This window comes from Stegodyphus dumicola, chromosome 2, assembly GCF_044657685.1.
Source record: "Stegodyphus dumicola isolate Sdum_Otavi_A_Nest chromosome 2, ASM4465768v1".
Classification (NCBI taxonomy): domain Eukaryota; kingdom Metazoa; phylum Arthropoda; class Arachnida; order Araneae; family Eresidae; genus Stegodyphus; species Stegodyphus dumicola.
The window spans coordinates 192,611,730-192,634,452 of NC_140769.1; the positions used below are offsets into that span (position 1 = coordinate 192,611,730).

Below are 22,723 nucleotides of genomic sequence, written 5' to 3' on the forward strand. Positions count from 1 at the left end.
GATTTAAATCTTAAGAAAGCGAAAAAACGCAATGTGCATCATCTTCTTCCAAAGCATATCACTCAACGCAGGACATGCTGCAGAATTCTATATGAGAAACACTTATCCAAAGTAAAAGGGAAAACAATTGTCACAATAGATGAAGCATGGGTGTATTTAAATGATTGCAACAAAACAAGAGCCGTTTATTATCATCAAAGGGGAGAAACAAAATTTAAGTACATGGTTCAAAGAATCGAAAGAAAGTTTTTCTAAGGGATTCATGATTGTTGCTAGTTTTTTCCATAATGGCAAGTTAAAAATAAAGAGAGTGCAAAAAAATGTCAAGATTAACTCCAAATACTATCAGGAACATATTTTATTGCTAATTTTTCTGAATGAAATACCATCGCTTTACCCACAGTGCCATCAATCTGTGAGACTCCATCAGGACAAAGCTAGAAGTCACACATCAAAATCCACTGTAAATTTCCTAAAAGAAATGGAACAAAAAACTGGTATCAAGGCCATACCCTTCACTGATATCCCTACTAAATCTCTCGATGTGTCACCTATGGATTTTTGTGCTTTCGGACTTAAAACTGAATTATGCAAACGTTGTCCCAAAACCCTAACAGGATTCTGGAAAGCTGTTCGGGAGGAATGGGATAGAATACCTCTTCTGCCACTTCAAAAGGCATTATTTTCCTGAAAATTGCGGTGTCGAAAGATAGTTCAGAATAAGGGATGTCAAACAGAACATTTAAAACACAAGAATTTTGTATAATTTAGTTCTGTGAATACAATATACATCGTCTAAAAAATGTGTGAACAGCCTCTGTATTGGTACTTGCCTTTTTAGCAATTTTGTCGGCCGTTTCATTGCCTGTCAGTGCTCTGATCCATACCATTTGTATGTGTTTATGGGTACTGCTTTGAAGAAGATGCTGTATATTGACAGTGAGTGGAGAAGAGTGAATATAATTTAAGACTGCCAGAAAAGTGGACATACTGTCTGAATAAATAGCAATAGAAGGAGTGGGCGTATTGAACAGTCGTTGTTATGGCTAGCGCCTCTGCCTAGAAAACAAGGTTCCAGAGTTGCCGATAACATTTTTAAGTATTAATTTTATGTTCGCCATCGAAGGTCTTGGAACCATCTATTAAAATTTAAAACTCTGTTCCTTGTGTGAGTTAATGGTGCTTATCTCAACATGTGTGCTCGAATTCCTAAGCCCTGATGCGTGAGCATGGGGCTTGATGGGGCATTCACACTGTATTGGGCTGAATGTTACGTTATAGGAACTGGTATCTCGTCTTAGATGTATGATCTTGGTATAGATGGCCTCCTATTCTGCTCAAATATGGAGAGGAATCAGTCCTGTAAGGAATATGTGGCGTCAGGGGCTGTTGTCTTGCATGCCTTGCGCAGGTTTAGAGCAAACGGGCGGTGGATTGCGAGCAGCGGGTTTTGTTTTTTGACCCTCACTAGCGAAGTCCGGATGACAGTTTCATAAAGGATGATTTTCTCAATGAAAAAGGAACTTCAATAAAAATTTGCTTATAATATAAGGTCCAAAATGACATAGATGAACATAGCACAGATAAACATTCTCCAAATTGTGGCGGACCACATAAAAACCAAAACTTCATGCGGGCGGTTCTCTCATACGGTGATACCTTCGAGCTTTTACGAGAGGTGAGACAAGAGGCTCTGACATTACAAAACTAATAACTTATTCAGTAATGTTTCTACTTGACAATACAAAGTTTCATATCAAGTGTCATAAGACTTTAGCGATATGCATTATGTTTGTGATCAAAGCCTCTCAAATTCAGGGGGCTGAACAACTACTGATTTTGATATCGCTGGCATCAGAGTACGTAAAATACAACGGAAGAGTTAAAAAGGCGTGACTAATTTAGTTTGCAAAATATTCTAGAAAGGGCAAGTACTTAGAATGGTCTAAGTCTTAGAAAGACTCTTGCCGCTAGATAGATCCTCACAATATGAAGACAATACCTTACCTTCTAAATAATGACTTCTATGTATTCAATATTAATTGTCAATTATCGTTATTATATTATCAACAGAATTTCACGTAGATGTATAATAAATATACTTTTAGTTCCATATGCGGTAAAACACAACTGAAAAGAACGCAACCAATACCAGTCATTACATCGGAATCACTCCACTAGCACTCCAGCACTCCGCTATATATATATACACCGTATATTCTGGTGCATAATGTGCACTTTTATTCCAAAAAATGAAATCAAAATTTACGAGTTCGCGTTATACGCCGGATATAAAAAATCATAGATTTAAAAATAAGAAAAACATGAGCATACGAAAATTTGATTTCTGCATGTACATGCTATTACTGGCGATTCTAGCGATTTTCTAAAAGCCAGTTCGCAACATTTTCTTCTAGGACAGTGGCGGCCAAAGTGCGGCTCGCGAGTCTGATATAACTCTCACAGGCAGTTTGCGCGGCTCATGCATATAAAATGTATGTATGAAATATGGTAAACTAAAACTATTCAGTGTCCAAAAGGAAGTAATTAATTAGTTTAGACTCATTTTACAAAGTCATCTGGAATTTCTTTCTATTTAAAACCTCCTCCACTACTTCTATAATGATGTAAATATGAACTTGTGGCTTTTAGAAAATCTGGATGCGATTCTCGAACATTCCTGAATTCAAACGTGCGGCTCTTACTGACATGAAGTTAGGCCAACTCTGCTCTAGGATAAACCATTTCGTTACTCCTTTCTGCAAGCACATTCATCCTTTAGCATATTAATTATTGTAATATCATTTTTCTTCCATTCACGTATGCAGATTTCACCAATACCAAACATCCTTGCTGCACACGATTTCCATTTGCACACGATTTTAATTTCTTACGCAAAATGAATGACTTTGCAAACTGAAACCAGTACTATGATTTCAGTTTCAGGAGCCATATTTACTGGCGTAAAAGTAACACTAGATCAACTGTATTTCAGCTAAAACAAATGTGATTTAAAACAAATGTTCACTTCAAAATCAGGGCCTCGACTGACTACAGAAAGTAAAAATATCTGACTCCTAATCAAAATCGTAAAAACAACCTTGTATTTAGCGTAAGTATATTGAAACAATCGATTTCGAGGGCAGCTAAAGGTCCCTCCTTATCAGGAGAAAGAAATACCTAGAAAGAAGAAAAATAATTATTTTGTCACATTAGCGTGTTTCTCTTCTAGTCTATCTGACTCCTAATTCCGCAAATTTATTCGGGTCGGAAGTACATTCGTATCCCAAATAATTTCCTTCTTTTCTCGAAACCCTTGTAAGGTTTATCCTAAGTTTTTAACAGTAAATTTTTATTTAAAGCTGCTTTCCCATATTTCTTAATTTCAGCTTACAATACCCTGCCAGAAAGTGTTTTCAGAATCGCGGTTTTAATGCAAATGAAGGAAGAGCAAGTACTTAAAGTTAAAGTTCTACTGACTTCGTTAGAGAGCCAGGGATTCTGATCAGCGCACGTTCTCCTTTTAGACTACACTCTCTCTAAGCTTTTTCTACGCTCGGCCGTATTGCAGACCCTTGATAGCTTAGCCGTTTAGTTAGCGTTAAGGGGCTAACTCCTATATAATTTTGATAGCTTCGGCTATATCTTTTTAGTTCAGTTTTATTTCTTAGCATTCTTGAGTTCAAGCCCAAGTAGAGGCTTTTCTGTACGTCTTAAGAGAAGACCGTCTACTAATTTATTTTGAGCAATAAAGGGTAAACCTTCTCGAGTATCTGTTCTCTGTCTACTGAACAAAAGCGATTATTCGCTTACCAGTTCTCAAGGTTCCACACGTTTAGCTGTAAATTCTAGGTTGGAACATTACACTCTATAATAATAGTCTTGTTCACACATGCATTGTACATAAACTATCCTCTTTTGCAGAATTATTTACTCCCTCAAGTATTTCCTCCACGCACGTATTGTTCCCCTAATGCGTGTCATTTCGGCATTCCATTGCTCGAACGTCTGTGAAAAATCTTCGAATGAACAACTTCAGAAGATAATAACATTATATATGTATTTTTCAGATTTCTTTGTAAAGAAAATGGTGCGCGTTATACGGCGAATATACCTAAAATAAAAAAATATATATATATATAGTTTGATATTACAAGGTGCGCGTTATACGCCGGAATATGCGATATATATGTATACTTGAAGTGTCCTGTCGAGTAAAAGCGATCACAGTATGTTTTAGCAGAATAATAAGAACCTATTAAATCTAAAAAGATAAGTAACAGGATTAGGTGACGTGTTATAAAATTATGTAGAATCATCTAACTTTTATGAATCGAAATGCATCAACACGCAATAATTAAGGCGGAAAAAAATTTTGTCACTGACCGGAAGGAGTCATCTGCGACCTTTGATATTAACAGCCCTTAAAACAAGTCTATTCATTTTATTTTTTTAAATTAATTCTTTGAGACATATTGAATTTTGGGTGTGCCACTGATTATGCTGTTCCGTATGGAAGACTGTAAAATTAGCCACTCATTATCAGTTACCAGGGCTTAATTTCTAAAATTAGAAGGGTCGGAGCCTTATGAAAGATCATAAAGAAAGACGGAAAAATAAATAAGTAAATAAAATTCGATAAAAAATAAACAGATAATTATTTTAAATTAATGCAAATAATTAACTTACAAAACAAAATACCGAATCTCATATTATTTGGGGACTTTGGCTGGAACGACAGTTCACTCAAAAGGTAAAGTAGCACCTAAGCCAGGCTTCACTAGATTCCCGCTCAATGTAAGTCCTAAATATACAACATAACATACGATTTTTACAGAATGATAGATGAGCAACTCATTCTGTTATCACCACACCAATAAAAAAAAGTTAAAGAGGTTATAATCTGTTTACATTTTTTACGCTTTATGAAGCGTAACTAATGAGACTATAGCTAATGTTAGAATCAGTAGATGAATATGAAAGAAAATTTTAAAGGAGAAACAAGATGCGAAAACAAGAACAGAATCAAACATACACCATTATACTCTCCTCATTTAATTATAGCTGTCGGGCAAAATGTGTGCTAAAGGAAAATGCTCTGAATCCAAGGTTGGTCTGTGACCTAAGCTAAACTTAATGTTCTCTATATGTGACCGTTACCCTCTCCCCCCCAAATATTTGCTAATTCAATCAAAAAAATCAGCAAGTGCCCTTTTTTAGGGTACACTAATGTTGGACGACTTTTAAGTCATTTATCTTAGTCTTTCAATATTTTAGGCTCATTGTACTCATTTAGGAGCACAAACAACGGCTGTTCTTCCTCACTTTTCAAACAGCTAACTGAATCAGCGCAAACGACAACACTACCAGAGTGATCTGTAGAAATTAACTGATTCCAAACAAGCTTGTTGTTAAGTAAGTATAATTGCATTTTATGGAGGCTAAAGGCTTTATCAGATTTACAGTCGCAAAACACAATAGGAATTTTCTCCCGGAAGTATACTGTACAGAAGTGCAATCTTCTAACTGGTTAGCCTACGAAAAATGGACTTTCAGATTCCCTCCCTGATAAGCCTGAAGGCATCATAAAGTTTTGACATCTGGGTAAGGTGTTTCCTTTCCTTAAACGTCACAACTTCCAGCCATAGGTTTATTTCCTAGAGAAAGAGAAGTATGGAAATTAGTGTCGATTTTTAAATCTGACTTATTGCTTAAATAAAAAGTTAAGAGATTTAAAAAATTTTCCGCTGAAATTGCAATTCAGATTCATTAAAGTAAGTTCCGAAGTTTAGGACTTTGCTGTGTTCTGGATATAAGTCTGGTTTATCTCAGAAATTGGGAACTTCTGGAGTCCAGTCTGCGCAATTTAAGCACCTTCAGTTCGATATCATCGAATAAAATCGATTACAAAATGCATTGCTTGATGCATCAGTAGATACACACAATTTTCAATAATATTTAATGAAATTTCTATTATATATGTAATGAATACAATTGAAATTTTCGATTCGTATTAATGTATTATTCTACGATCCACACTCACAATTGCTGCGCTCAGGCTAGGAGTGACAAAGGTCATACCAAAACACCGATGCATATTAAAGCACTTTAATACCAGACGTCTAAGAATAAGAAATCGAGGGCTTACTATAGCTTTTACTTTTTAAATGTGATCTGAAACAAATGCCAATGTATCAGGTTGGTCAAACTTCATGTCGCATGTTAGAATTCAGGAAAGTTCAAGAGCCGTAACTGGATTTTCCAGAAATCTCAGTTCATATTTACGTCATTTTAAAAGTAATGATTCGCATTTCAAATAGAAGCAAACATCTGATTCTAATGACATCACTTGATGAAGTCTCTCAATGACAGCAATGTGATAATGCATCGAAGAGAATGAGAATATTTATGATATATTTGTTTTGTCTAATTATAGTTTGATGCGGTAAAAAAGTGCTTAAGTTTTTAAATACTCCGGGTTTTCTTCGATGTCTTCTCGTAAATGTTGATATATCACATGTTTGTAATGCCTATGAAATTTCGGGTTTTCTTAAATCTGTGCCTCAGTGACTCAAACCGTTTTTCTCCTATCTCAAAATTATCCAGTAATTTCCTTGCAAGCTCGTTCCACGGTAAACAAATTATATATTTGCTGCTCTCGAATTTCACAGATTTTCGAAATTTTCTAAAGGTAACATCGTTTTCTAAGCTGCGAATCTCATCAAATTTATGAGAAATTCCCAAAGCTTCCAATTGCCATAAGTTTCTCATCAATTCGGACGTCGAACCAACTTCTAAATTATTTTTAACTTGTATCAAATTCCGTATGATATTAAACATATCTGATGCATTACATGCCTTTTTTTTCTTCCGATCAAAGACCACTCCAATTTACTTTTTGCCGCTGTTACGATTTAGAAATTCGACAAACCCTTCCTGTAAAGCTTACCCAAGCATTCATTTATCATCCGTAAAGCATCCGCAACCAAATCTAACTTTCAAAGATCTTCTTCCAAAATTGTTTTACAGGATCAGCTCAATAATTTTATTTATTTATTTATTTTTTAAGTATTTTTGAATAACATTATTAAGTGCCTTAACCAATAAAAAATTAAATAAAATAAAATAATTTGTTTGGACATTGCTCAGTTTAAGTTTATTAATAAGTTGTAGAGACATTAGGTATTTTTTAGAAACAGAAAAAGTGAAAAAAGAGCAAAGCGTTCGCCAGCAATCGAACCACGGACCTCTGGAATACGCACCCAGCGTGCAGACCACCACACCACGAAGGCATGTCAAGAAGGCAGGAGAAATACCTTATACCAAGAATTTTGAGAATGTAAGAACATTACCGGTCGAATATACAACAAACAAAAAGGCATGGAGGGTAGCTACGATGTTCACCGATTCCGTAAAGTTAAATTCTTACGAGAAAAGCGTAAGGTTTCATTGATAATTGATAATTGTCAGGCTCACCCTCAACGTCGTATTGAAAGCTATGAAGCTTATCTTTTTGCCTCCAAATACAAGTGTCTTTCAGCCTTGTGATTAAGGAATTATATCATTGATGCAGATAATCGATCAAAATATCATTGATGCAGATTCCGACGACGAAAATGAAATGAATAATGCAGCTCTTGTTCCCACCTCATCCGAAATGAGGTCCCTCCTTTCAAAGGGCGACTGGGAATTAGGGAACCCAATCGCCAAATCCTATAGTGGTGGAGAATCATCATCCACCACCCTTTCAGTTCGAGAGCTACTGTAGAAAAATTAGGAATTTTTGGAAGCAAAAGAGATCCCTTTTCCCGGGAATCGAACCATAGACCTCTGGATTACGCGCCCAGCATGAAGACTACCATACCACGAAGACTTGCCTAGAAGGCGGGAGAAATACCTTATAAAGTTTGTGAAGAAAAATTATATAAAATAATGATTTCCTTTTGAACATAGAATAGTTTTGGTTTACCATGTTTCATACATACTACCTTTTATTTGCCCAAGAACCACGCCACTCGCCTGCGAGAGCATCACGCGTTACGTGAGTCACGCTACAGCCGCCCCTGCAATATATATTACTCTAATTAAACATGCGAAATTCTTTTAATTCAATGGAATCACGGAGAATTCAGTTAATCCACGTGTTCTCGTCAACAGCCGGTTTTCACATTTAGAAAACGTATTTATTTCGAGGAAATTATTAGGTGATTCAAAAGTCGCGCTCATTAAACTTTCAAAAATTCCAAAATGGAAATGAATGGAAAATTGTTTTAATGGATGACCCTTTATTCTGTTACAAGTAATATATCATTTGAAATTTAAGTTTCATTGTTAGCTTTTAAAACAGTTTTATCCAAGATGAAGATAAGGGTTTTTCCAAGCAGAATGAATTTTTAAGATCGAGTATTACTTCGCAAAGCAGTCTTACGGAAAAGTTGTTGAAGTGCTTAAAGAAATCTTCCCAAATGTTTGTTAACCTTTTTTTCCCATTCGGTAACCTGATTCGAAGAAAGTGTTGATCATAAGAAACAAAATGACGCAATTCTACCACGTCCGAATTCGAATAAAATAGAGGAAGCCAGAAATAAAACGTAGTAATGATCAATAAAGCACATGGGAGAATGATGGCAAAGCAATCAAATTGTTGGTTTGAAAGGAATGCTTAATTATAATATTTGCTAGGACAAATTTCATCCCCATCTTGCACCAAAAGGTTTTTAAAGCTAAGAGCATAAACGGCAGTTGAGAGTTCAAATTAAATATGACTTGTAAAGGGATGCCATATATTCAAACAATTTTTAATTAATATCACTTTTGGAGTTACATAATTTTTGAAAATTTGGCTTTTGGATAACCTTGCATTTGTTCTGGATCTTTACATTATTAGGATAATTACATTATATATTTCTACTAAACAGAAATTTATTTCCACATAATATCAGCTTTTATTTGAAAGCAATTTTTGTAATATTTAATATCATTTATAGTAATAATGCTCGTTGAAAACAAATGTTTTTCGTTTAGACCCAGAAAATGAAATATAGTTAATAATTTTTTAACCCTCTGACCGGCAAGCCGTATATATACGGCCTAGAATACTTTTTGTGATATCTGTAAGAACGAATATACTATATACAGGGTGTACTGTAAATGTTGCGACAAACTTCTAGGGGAGGTTGGGCACATCATAAGGATTAAGAATTGCATAGGAACCTATATCCGAAAATATTAGGGGTAAGTGGTAGCAGAGGTAGAAGATGGGAAAAGAAGCAAGAGTGGTTTGAATTAATTTGAAACATTTATTGGACATGAATACAAATGGTGTACGACAGCTTGAATATTAGAACAGATGCTCGAAATTTGCGCCATCAGACGCTAAACATGTTTGACATCGACGGACCATTTGAATGCCGAGAATTATTTGATCTTTCTGGAGCAAGTTCTTACTGATTTGCTTGACGATGTTCCACCAAATGTGAGACGAAACACGTGATTCCAACATGTTGGGGGCCCTGCTCATTTTGGACTGGATGTTCGTAGCCATTTAAGCAGATCATTCCCGCGTCGATGGATTGGGCGTGGTGGACCAGTTCCCTGGCCCCCCACGCTCACCGGATTTACCGAGCCTTGTTTGTGGGAGCGTTGTTCACTCTTTTTGTGGGAAACCAAAGTGTCGTGTATCACGATCCTGTTGTGTATGAAATAGATCTAGTGGCAAGACTCGCCTGCGCAGGACCGTCGGTGTCAGGCATGTTTGGCGTCTGATGGTGCAAACTTCCAGGATCTGTTGCAACATTCGAGCTGTCTTGTACACCATTTGTATTCATGTCCAATAAATGTTTCAAATTAATCACTGTTGTTTCGTTTCCCATCTTCTACCTCTGCTACCACTTACCCCTGATATTTCCGGGCATGGGTTCCTATGGAATTCTTATGATGTGCTCTACCTCCCCTAGAAGTTTGCCGCAACATTTACGGTACACCCTGTATATGTGCATCCTGAAATATGCCTAAGCATTTAAGATAAGATACTACTAAAATACATAAATCGAGGTATAAAGTACCAGGTCCATTTCGGCATTTAAATTTAAAAAAAAAAAATTTCTTTCTCATGGCACTTTTGGGAAATTTGAGATTTCTTAGTGAAATCCCAAGCCAGTTAGAGGATTAAGTTTATTAGATTGTAGGAAATTAACATAAGGATATAAGCCCAAGGGGAAGTATGCTTTCTTGGAGGAAAGTCTAAGCTATAGGGACTTGAACCGGACCAGCATTCAGCAAACTTATGCGCTCGTTTACTGTTGCGTTTAGTAAACTGAATAAAAGAAACAAGAATGAAATTACAAAAAGGGAAAACTAAGGTAGGGCAGAATATATGAATGCAGAAATAATGATTACGAAAAGTCTTGTGAAAGATCCCAGAGTTAAATTATTAAGACAAAAGGGAATCTGAAGTTTTCGAAGAATTTCACTCACCTCACATGTATGCTATATCCAGATTTTTCTCAAAATACACGACAATTTCTATTAACACACGTTTGAATGAGTTAATCGATTTTTCAAATAATTGGGGTTCTATTATAGCTTTTAATGGTAAAGAAATAGTTTTGATGTTCTAACCTGGAAACTAAAGGAAAAGGAATCTGAAGATTTTTAATACATTTCCACATATCTGTGTTGTTGTAGAATTAATTAAATACAAGGAAAATTTATAAAACCTTCCTCGAAGTACAGTGGGTAAGTAATTTGATTCAATCTTCCTGAGTAATCATATTGCATAAGAAGTTCTGTTGCTTTTCTCACAGTGATAAAGCGAGATAATTATTCTTTGGAACCAAAATTCCTATCGTATTTCATTTTACAACTGAATGAAAAATCATCTTTGTTCGAAAGAAACGTCGTGAGAGCTCAAGGCGCTATTATCTATTCTGGAACAAACTGGTGATAAATATCAGAATTTGAAACTACAAAATCCTTTTTTGAAGATATTTTTTGAGATTTTTCTTCGGAGTTCGATAACGCTTCAGTTTTGTCTTTTAACTTTTCACATTGTAGTAACTTGTTAACATTAAAGCTCGTAAATTCTCAGAGATACATTTAGGCAAAAGAAATTTAAAAATACCTCATATACATCTTTGAAGCAGTATTATATAAAAAGCTTCAAAAGGTTCTAAAACTAATTGAAGATGAAGAAATTAAAGCAAAAAAATCCGAAAAACCGTAACTATTTATTTACGTAGTTATAAAAGTCGAAAACAGTACTTAGCTAGCGAGATCTCACCCCTGTTCCTGTCAAACAAATGGATGAAGCTGCCAGGCCAAACAACTCCAATGATGATGCAAATATCAATGAGAAGGTTTCATATCCTCAAGAAAATATAAATCAGGAAATGATAGGGGGGAAAATGCGCTCGAAACCGACTGCTAGAAAAAATTATCAAAGATACCAATATCACGGACTTTAAAAAGGAAATAAAGTGCCTGACACGCATTTTAAAATGTCTGTCAGAAATTCTTAGACGGCTAGGCTGAAGAACGCAACCTGAAAGTAATTAATTATCTTACAATTTACCACAGACACCAGAGCAGAAGATATCCAACATGAAATAATTTTCTTAGGGTCCCAGTTGTCCAAGACTGAGCTGCTAATACGAAGAAGAAACGGATAACGTATTGGAGCTACCATTATTCCTGGCTACTCTTTCCAATAGTGACAAAGCGAGAACTAAAAAGTCTTTTGTTTTTCTCAGACACAAATAGGATCTGAAGGAAAAACGTACCGCAAGTTGAAGAACATTACAGTTATAGCCTTTCGTTATGAAAAGCAAAAATTAAATAATCGCTTTTAAATTATTTTAGCAGGAGAGACATTAATTTTAACTTTTACGACATTTATCAATGACGGAAGTAAAATTTGATGCATTAACATGCATAACAGAAGCGAAGTAAGCCGCCTTTAATCAGATAAAGTAAAAACATTATCCCGACAATTAATTTCTTCTTTTTCTTTTTTTATACGCTTAGCTGTGTTAGGTGTTGCTTTCTGTTATTTAGCTAATGCTACAGCTGTTGCTTTATTTTTTACTTCCTTATACTAAGTGAAGAAATTACTGTAATCGCGAAAATTTTCGGGTATCATATTTCAACGAAAATATATGACCGCTTTCGAATCCATCTGAACTATCTTTTTGCGTGACATCTGTATGTACGGACAGAATAAAGGTCTCTTTTTCCCAAACCGATTAAAAAATGGATTCAGAACAGATTTTTTTTTGACATCTGTGTATCTCGCCTAACTTAAATATGGGGTTGCTATAACATCTAGTTGTGCACCTCCTTTTTTGTTTGTATTCAGCGGCAACAAAAGTACATATATGAGTATTTTTACTTTAAAATTGATTGAATTACATTGTTCTTATGTTCCAGTTAAGGTTTTTATGCCTTTAGTTAAAGTGCATGCAATAGATGTAGAATTATCAACAATTTAGTTGATAATTCTACAATTAAGTTGTTTTACTAATAAGTACACTTATTCTACTAATAAGTTGTTTAAGGGAGACTAAGCCTAATGGAGCAGCCACTTGTTTAAATTTCAGACATAGCAGAGGAGTGAATTAAGTTAGTTTCTGCATCTTCATTGTCTTTTTGCCGAGTGGCAATTTTAATTGTAAAAATTGTTTTTTAACTGTATTCGGTGTTTTATGTTTTTCTACATTTTTCAATATTAATTGAATGAGAAATATATTTTTAATGAAATTCGAGAAAACACTTTCAAATGAGATGCAGCAAAAAGTGAGTATAATTTAATAGGCCATACAAGAAAGTCATGTGTTGATTCTTATAAGTTACCGCAACTCGACAAAAATTTGCTTACTTTATGCAATAAAATTTTATTTTGAAGTCAGCAATGGGATTTTTGTTAAGAAAATGTTAAAATGATTAGCATGATATCGCAATTTAAAAATTTCGAATATTCTGATTAATTAAATAGTTATTAATTATGTTATTAAATATTTAAACAAATCCTGAAAACCATTTATTAGCTGAAACATCTAGATTTCAAATTGGGTATCAAATAAGAACGTCTTTGATCCTAATTGTTTTTTTTACTATTCGTAGTTAAAAGATTTGCAAGAAATACTTTAAGAATTTAAATATAATCCGTCATATAACTATATAAAAGAAGCCAACTACTAAACATTCCATTCATTCAAAGCCAGTCACACACTTGAAAATGTAGTGTTCTTTATTATTTCAAGTCATTTAAAAGATATGAAAACTAGTATATTAATATGATAAAAATGAGTATACTATCAACAAACTTACTCATTGGTTCGGCGTTGACATCCTTATCTTCCACCTGAAGGCAAGATACATATGCCACACTGAGACTGAGAAAAACTAAGAAATAATAATTATAAATATAATAATTATCATTTATTTTACAATAAAGTAAACCATTAGATTATAATACTTTTGGTTTACTGGTTAGAATAATACTGTAAAATTACGTAAGCGGAAAATATTAAGGAGTATGTTGTTGCTTGGGTACGAAATTCCCTCTCATAGAATATAAACAATTAAGAAGCATTTTTTTTTTTTATCTTTTTTTTTGTCTCTAGCAGCCATTCGACTTTGCTTACTTTGTTTGAGACTCACTCGGCTTCATTTTCGGATAAAATTTGTCTAATGTGTTTAGTTTTTGTCTATGTTTTAAAACGTTTCTAAAGAATGACATGGTATTGTTATTACAAATACTTACGCTGTAGCTTGCTCAGAGTGATATCGTAAGGTGAAAATTGCCAATTTCGCAGACAAGAGAACTAGAATTTTTTCCTTCTGTCTTCTATCAGTATTTCTTCCACAATCGCCTTTTGTTGCTGCTTCTGAAGTTTTTGTAGTTTTTTTTAGTTAAACCAACTTTTATACTTCTCTAGCAACTTTTCTACGTTTCCATTGCTAATTTCCTAGCCGAAGTACTTACATAGAGACACAGAATCAAAAGAAAAGAACAAAGAAGAGGTTTAAAAAAAAGAAGTCCTGAGTGTCAAAGCGCTCAAGGTCTCTATCTAACTAAATTTGAGCCTAATTTCCTTCAGGTTGAATTCATGGTCCTGTAACTGTACATTTACTGCTAGGTTTTATTAATGAGAATTCAGCAACGGAAAATATTCAAATGATGTTTCAGGGATCCCGAAGTGTTAATTATGTGTCATAGGTTACCTCAAAATACCTTTGAAAAATCGTATGTTTTCGACTTGAGAATTAGTAAGTCGAGACACCGTTCGTCATCCAAGGCGTTTTTATTCAACTAATTTGCGGTGAACCGAATTAATGAGGCGTTCGTAATACGAGGTTCCTCTGTAATTTTCTAATAACAAAATAAATACATTGAGATGCAGCCTTGGTTACTGACAATTAATAATTTTCAGAGAAGTAGAGAACTTGTAGCGAGATGTCATATTAAACAAATTAGACTGTTTGTTCGAGCTAAATAGAACTCCAAACTTCCGTTTACAGCACTAAAAGAGCAAATGGAAAAACCTGGAAAGATTTCAAAATTTCTGTCGATAAAATTCCTTAAGATGATACGAAATTAAAACTTTGTCATTTGATAAGAGCTGGTAGACTGATTATAACCTGTAGGGGTACAATTTTAGTACACTGTGAAGGATGCGGAGTATCGATGTTCTTTAGTGTACCAGTGTTCCGTGCTACTTCTCGTGCGCTACTTTCTGCACTCGCTGATTGTTCTCTTAGAGCGTACACACCTGGGGTGATAACGTTGGTGCACCACTGTAAAGGCGGTGGCACAAACTTCCCGTTTCTTCGAAATGTCGTACCAGGGAAGTAATTCCGGTGAGAATTGATTGAAACTGAATTTTTCTTCCATCACTTCTGTGTCCTAAACCTTTGTAAAGCTTCAGTCGGCGATTTTTGGCTGAAGTGAAACAACATCACTAATAAAGCTTTATCCACTAATGGGTGTCAGCATCAGAATGAAAACTTTACTTTCGAGCAAGTAGGAGAAAAAATCAGAAATGGGCTGCTTGAATCGAAATCTCTATGTAATAGATTTTAAGCATAACTGCTTCAGTTCGTTGACGTTTTCTAAATTGTCTAATATTTAAAACAGGAAATTCCTTCTGTGTAAGTCATCATATATCGCATCTTCAGTGATTGACTTTGGATTTCTTTGAGTGAAGCTTCTGAATTTAGTTGATGGGTGTGGAAATTGATATGTTCATTCTGAAAAAATTTTGTAGCATTACGGAAGTCATTATGGATTTCATATAGAGATAAACACTAACTTTTTTTATATGAGCTTTGTAATGTTCTTCACAATTGGTGCGGAGTAGTTGATCGTATTTAAGCCAGCTAATTTTGTTATTTGAAATAAGTATTGGTGGTATTTTTCTTCAATTTTATTTAGTGAAAGATCAGATTTTGAGACGGCAGGAGTTTTATCATTATCGTCTAACACTTTAGACTGGTTTTTCTTGAGAGATTTGAAAGTCATTTTTAATACTGATATCAGATTTACAGGATTTTTTAGGAGTGACCCAATTTTCATCTGAGGAGTCGGTGCAGAATTTTTTAAGTTTTCGGTTTCTCTAGTCATTTTATTTATCACTTCTCTAGCTCAGTCATTAATAATTCTATTGAATTTAACTTGGTCTTCAGGTGAGGCGGTTTTAGGTCTCGGCAAAATTCTGGTGATTTTAGTTGTTACACTGAATAATTTTCAGCTTTTTGGGGAAATATTTCAATTTTCAGTTTCTAAGGCAGGTTTGCAGTAGTTTTTTTTTAATTAAAAAAAAATTTTTTTTTGCTTTGGTAGGAATTTTGGGTTTTTTACTTTTGTTAAGGGTCTTTTTGAGTATCTGTTTAGCATCCATAGTTTTATAATTTACTGGAAGTGAAGGGTCAGGTTTCTTGAATTAGAGATCATGTGTGTTGAGAATATTCAGATTCTGAATTATTGGCAAGTGGTTCATCATCGGTATCTAATCAACCAGCCCAAAACTTGCTAATATCAGGGGGCTTTTTGGTCGTCATCTCATTCGAATGAGAATCGAGCAGAAATAAAACTTACAGCAATTTCAAGCAGTAACATAAAACCAGACAAGCCTCCTCTCTAAATGGCAAACTCAGCCATTCAGAGAGCCATTCGGAACCATTCAGAACCATTCAGAGATAAGAATAAAATAAATTGTTAATCCTAAAACCTGAAATTTATAGGACTCTGATTTACATATATCTTGTTACTGCGTCTGTGCGGCGTCGTCTATTGAAGGAAATTTTGAATATTTCTCCCCCTTCCCCCCCAAAAAAAAAACCTCTTCACGAGAATACCTTCTTCGCAAACCGAGTTCATTTCTACCAATTCCTTCAATTTTTATGCATTTTAAAAATATTTACAGACTTATGGGACACTCTGTACTTATATAACATAATTATAAGTGCAGATAGAATTTTATTGTAGTTGTAATGTAATTGGAATTATAACTCGTGTAGTTACAATTACATTGTAACTGAATAATGTACAATACAATTATGTAGTAATTGTACAATTTATAATACTATGACATTGTAATTTAATTAGTTGTAACTGCAATTACATTGTAACTGAATAAGTTGCGATAAAAATTACATTGTGATTGTACAGTTTTTAACACAATTATTTATAAATGAATTAATTGTAATTGCCCGATTTATAATTACAATTACTTTGTTATTGAAAGATTTCAAATTACAGTTGCAATACGATTGCTTTAATAAATTACAGTGTGATTAATTGCATTGTAATTGGAATTACTCATGTTTGCAATTGCATTATAATCGCAAGTATTAATGATACTGCAACAGAATTATGCCTAACTCTGATTTATAGTTCTATGACTTACTGATGAAGTAGTCATATGAATGTATGAATTGCCTATCTTCAGCAGGCGAGGGGTGTTAATCTGCATATAAGGAAATAAAAGCAGAAAATTAAAAAGGGCACTTTAATTGAAGTGTATTTTATAATTTGAGATAACAGTTGTGAAATGAAAGAAAAATTGGTAATAAAGATTATTAAAAGTTAGATTTATATTTGAAAAGGTAAAAAACAAAATGCTTGAGAGTTTCAATTGGATATAACACACCAGGAAACAAATATTCTGTTTGAAAGGCTGTCTTACTGTATAAACCAAATTTTGCATTAGATCTAACAAGATTATACATATTTCTGATTACACTTGAAATATTCCACTGCATATAATTTATCGAAATTAGATATAAAATATACCATTTTTATTTAGAAGCTTCTAAAGTGACTTCAATTTTTACGATTTGTATTACTTTTTATGAGAAGCATTGAAAAATATTTTACTTAGAAATTTTTGTCGTAACATTCAAATCACAAGTCTTGTTGCTGTTGTGAAATTAAAGGATTTCCTATCAAAATGAAGGCTTCTTTTGAATTTTGCATAATCTCATTTATGTAAAGTATTTCCAGTTTTCAAAGATAAGCATTAATATCGAATTTGCACACATACGTTTTTCATAAGTTAGATATTAAATTTTTCTTATTTCGCTTGATGATCAAAATAAAAGTTTTTTTTTTAAAATTTATTTACTTCATCACTCGTGTTCCATTCTTTTTATTTCGCGATCTGTCTAAGAGTATTATATCCAATATTACTTCATTTCCATTTGAATGAAATATGGCACTAAAATTCTGCATTAATTATTATACATTTATTAATATGTCATCTATTATCAGTACATAATTTGCTTCCCCTTCTGATTCTTTCAAAGTAAATAAACAGGCTTCTTGTTTAATCTAAGTGAGCATATTTTTACATATTCAGAGAATAAATTCATTATCGGGCAGCGGCCAAAGCAAAATTTATAAGTTCTAGACACATCTGAAAAGAAAATGTATAAAAACATTTCAATATGAATGAAAGTTCATTGTTTCCAAGCAACATCCAATTCGTAAATATTTTTTTTGTTGCCAAACCAAGAAACAAAAACTTTTAATACTTCAGGTTAATACGTATGACATCATGATTTAAATGTAATGTAATATAACAAATTTTTCTCGATATCAATAGAAGAATTAACGTGGTGATAACATATCGTATCAATTATACTAACTCGAAACAAAAAGGTTGCCAACAGCAGCTATTTGTTTAAAATGCTGACATTAACGAAACATTCTTGACATACAATGACGTCACATGAAAGCACGTGCTTTCTTCAACGTCAGAATGTGACTTTTTTAATAGTAATATGTTTAATATTTGGAAATACCATTTTTCTTCCATATTTTGTAAAACTTACAAATTTTTTATTAACAAACTATGATTTGAAAGCCAGCAGTGGCAACACTTTTCGAAATAAAGCAGATTTTTTTATCTCCAGCGCGCACGACTATTGTCACTCGGTAAACTGTGGGCGAAATTTAGCGTTTTCAGAGTTTTTTAATTACTATCTCAGCTAATCAAAGTCATATGAAGATGAGAATGGTGGAAATGGATTCCCACGAATTTTTGAAATCCGGGGGGTGGTGGTTTCTCTTTCGAAATTCAACTCCAGGCCGTAGCGGAGGAGAGGAGATAATGAAACAAACAAACAGACAGATGCGCACAGATTTCAATAGCATAGATTCTTGTTCTAATCTTAATTTTTCGGATATGGTTACTGGAGTAATTACATGTGAAGATAATGTAAAAGTAACAGCAAAATTAAATCCATGTCTAACTTACGTAAGGAACACGCCAACATAGAAGTCATGTTCTCTCCGGTGAATCAGCTTTCTCAAAAAAGCCAATTCTGGCAACAAGTTTATTCGCAGAAATTGATTAAAGCAGCTTGCGGTTTTAAAGTGTTGTTACAAAAGGATAAGATAATTGAGATAAGAAAGAGTTTGAGTATATCTATTTACCTTATGGATGTTAATCAGTTCTTCAGACTGAAAAAAACATCTGTTAAAAGACCTATACTTTTTATGGCACCTGCTGTAGTGTTTTTTGCTATATTTTATTCATTTATATTTTATCATGATGATAGTCAAACGTATTGCTGTGTAGCTACTAATGCAGTTTTCATCAGGAAAATAATAATTAAAGGTATATTATCTTTTTTTTAAAAAAAACTAGAATTTAATTTTACAAAAAGATTTCTTTAAATCATTATTGTATGGTGATTTACACATCAGTTCAGATATTTATATTCTAAGATTCACAGAGAAAGAAACTTTACAGATTAAATGATTATCTTCAATCACACAAGTGCATGAATGTTTCTTATATGTCAAGGTCGTTTTCAAAAGTGTCGAATTTTTTGTAGCCAAGTTCGCATTTCAGGAGATGTGTTATTAAGTAAAAATAAATTTTCAGGCATTATATTCTTTGCTTCGAAATGTAATTTTACAATAAAACGAGAAAAATAAAATGCAATATCTGTAATAATTGTTTTCTCTTTATAAATTTAATTATCATATCTGTTGTTTTCTCTTTTTTATATGCTTTCATTTAATTGTTTGTTGCTATTGTGAAAATTTTGTCGTCGAATTTTAAAGGTAGTCCTAATAAGCTATCGAGTTTAAATTTCAGATACAGTGGCTCAAACAACTGAGAATACACCTTACTTTTACTGGATAAATCTAACTTTCGATATAAATAACACATTGCCAAGAAGCGGAAACACATTTTTATTTTTAAACCTAATAATTGAGTAAAAATAAAAACCAATCAACAAAAACATTCTAAAACAAAAGATTTCAGAAGCATTTTAACTAAACATATGCAGATTTTGGCTTAAAAAAATTGAGAATACATCAATGAAAAATATGTTTAATTACCACTACATTTTTCTATGTGGCTTCTATTGTAATCTAATGTTGTGTAAATCTTGTCATAAAACTTTTCAGTTTTGTGATGAAGTTTGTCATATGAACTTTAAGCCACACTTTTCAATAGAAAATGGCTTGTCTAAGAGAAACCACTACTGAAGTAATCAATCAGTTTTACTCTCCACTCCTGTAATTAAATTACAACTGTGGGAAACCTCCCTATCAGGCGGGAGGAGATGATAACCATTTGTATGATATTAATTTAGTCTTAGGTGCCGTAAGTAGTTTTATGCCAAATAGCTAGGTTAAGTGCGGGCGGAGAGCCTGAGGCTAAGTTTCCACCCGCTTTAACCACCCTACGATCTCATCTGACTGGATGATTTTGCTGGGGAGAGATGTATCTCGCCAACAAATCGTTTTATTTTGGGATCTCAATCACGATCCTCTTAATTTTAATTAACTTTATTAGACTTAAATGAATACAAAGAAAAATAGAACAATATATACATTATTTACATATATACATGAGTCGAAGAAAAGTTGAAAAACATAGACTTCGATGTCCTGTAGCGTTAATCATAGAGTAAACCTTGGACTTAACAGGAGTCGAACGATTGCTACAAAAACTCTATGAAATGGTGATGGGTGTCTTGATCCGTGACTTTCTTAATGATCTCTCTTATCCCTTTAATTCCTATTGGGTATTTTTCCAAGTGTTCCGTCTCTAAGGAGGAGAAAGAGGGCGGGAACAGACGTTTTCTGTCTGGCGCTGTTAAAGGGCAGGTTTTTATGTAATGAGCTGCGTCCGCGAGGCTTCCGCTAGTGCCGCAGACACATCTTACTTTCTTCTTGTGGAATTTTACTATGTAAGATGGGAAGTTACCGTGATTACTCAATGCTTGATTTTCGTAATAGTTGCTTTTTAGTCTTGTTGTTGAGACTTTAGGGAAAATTTTATATGTCATCCGGCCTGTTGTTCCCTCGTCCCACCTTTCCTGCCATTGTAAGAGGGCTTCTTTGTGTAGTCTGTTCTTTGCTACTTCCTCTGAGAGAGGAACGTGTACGTCTACTACTTCTTTGTATGTCGCCTTCTTAGCCTCTTCATCCGCTCTTTCATTACCCAGCGTCCCTTGGTGGGCTTTAACCCAATTAAGGGACACTTTGTGCGTTGATATGAGCGTATTAATGATCTCTCTTAAGCTTTGTATACATCTCTTTGAGATTTTGCCGCTGTTAAGGCTATGTAATGTGCTCAGGCTATCCGTGAAGAATGCAATCCTGGTGGAGGAACTTGCGTTCTGTCCAGCCCAGAGCAGCGCGCTTCTGAGGGCGGGAACTTTTGCTTGAAAAACTGTTGCGTCGTTATTTAGGCGTATCCTTTCTTTGTGTATTTCCTGACTGTCTTGAAAGATTACCCATACGGCTCCCACTTTGTTGTGTATTTTGGAACCGTCTGTAAAGACCTTTATGTCTTTATTCGTTGGTGGGTCCTTTCCCCATTTAATTCTTTTCGCTTCGGCCGGATGATATTGTATTGTAGGGAGCCTATCCTCTATCTCATTATTCCAGATTATAGTGTCTCCCATACTTATATTTTCTTTATAGCGGACCGCTATGTAGAATTGCGCCTCCATGTCTGCTTTGATATCCAGGGGGATTGCCCAGCGAGTATTTGAAGCCCTGCCTTAGGGGACATTGTAAAAGCCTTTGTGATACACAAAAGGGCTATCCTTTGTATCTGATTTAATTTGGTCTTTACCCTTTAAGTGCCGGTGTACCAGATTGAGCACCCGTATAGTATCATTCTTTCTATTGCTTTTATATATAGCGATTTAAGGAGGTTCCCTTTGAGGTTCCATCTGTGTGAAACCATTCTATTCAGATTATTGATTAGTTTGAGTGTTTGTCCTTTATTCCTGTCAGATGGGGACTCCATGTTAGTTTTTGGTCTAGCGTGAACCCTAAGTATTTTAGGTGTTCACATCTTGGGATCGCTATGTTTTCCCATTTGATTCTTGGTGGGGACCTCTGTAATTTATTCCCTTTTGGAAATAGAATGAGCTTTGTTTTCTCAATACTGAAGTTTAGCTTATATGTGTTGCTCCATTCCTTTATTATACTGAGCGCTTTGTGCGCCTTTCTTTCTATTACTAGCCGGTTCACTCCTGCTACTATTATTATAATGTCATCGGCATATGCTTGTATACTTACATGATCTTCAAATTCTAAATTTAGGGCGGTGTCTGCTATTAGATTCCATAAAATTGGTCCTAAATTGGACCCTTGGGGAGCTCCTTTGTAATACTTATGAGTCACGCAGACCCCGTCTCTATTATATGTAACTATTCTATCTTGTAGGTAGCTTTTAATTAGCCCGAATATGTTTGAGAGGCACTTTATATCTTGTAGTCTTGCTAGTATCCCTGGCCACCACAAGTTATTAAATGCGGAGGCCACATCAAGGGATATCACGTAGGTATGTAGATTGTTCCTTTTATTCTCTTCGATTTGCGTGACTAAGCTTCTTAGCGCATCTATTGTGCTTGTGTCTGGTGTGAACCCAAACTGCTTTGTGTTGAGTATTTTATTCTTAATTAGGAAGAATGTAAGCCTTTTTGCTAAAAGCTTGTCTAGGATTTTGCCCCAGGCTGAAAGAAGGCAAATTGGCCGGTATGCTCCTGGTGTCTCTCTGTCTTTACCCTCTTTATGGAAGAGAACTAAATTAGCTTCTTTCCATTGTTGGGGAAAATAGCCTCTTTTAAAGCATTCATTTAGTATTCTTACGAAGAACTCCTCATTTGTGAGAAATTGTTCTTCTACTGTTTCCAATGATAAATCGTCTTTTCCCGAGGTTTTGCCCTTTTTTGTGCTGTTTAT

At 34.3% G+C, this 22,723-nt stretch overlaps 1 protein-coding gene across 2 annotated transcripts in view; it reads right to left on the bottom strand.

The window, feature by feature from the left end:
- The window catches only part of LOC118196503 (uncharacterized), a 36,648-nt gene extending 17,755 nt beyond the window's left edge, over positions 1–18,893 (bottom strand). For both annotated transcript variants that reach the window (XM_035367968.2, XM_035367967.2), the window contains exons 1-2: positions 18,759–18,893; positions 13,327–13,401 (exon numbers count right to left, since the gene is read on the bottom strand). In XM_035367968.2, the coding sequence (XP_035223859.1) occupies positions 13,327–13,401; positions 18,759–18,786 (103 nt within the window). In that variant the 5' untranslated portion in view covers positions 18,787–18,893. The remainder of the gene's footprint in view (positions 1–13,326; positions 13,402–18,758) is intronic.
- Positions 18,894–22,723: the final 3,830 nt, after the last annotated feature.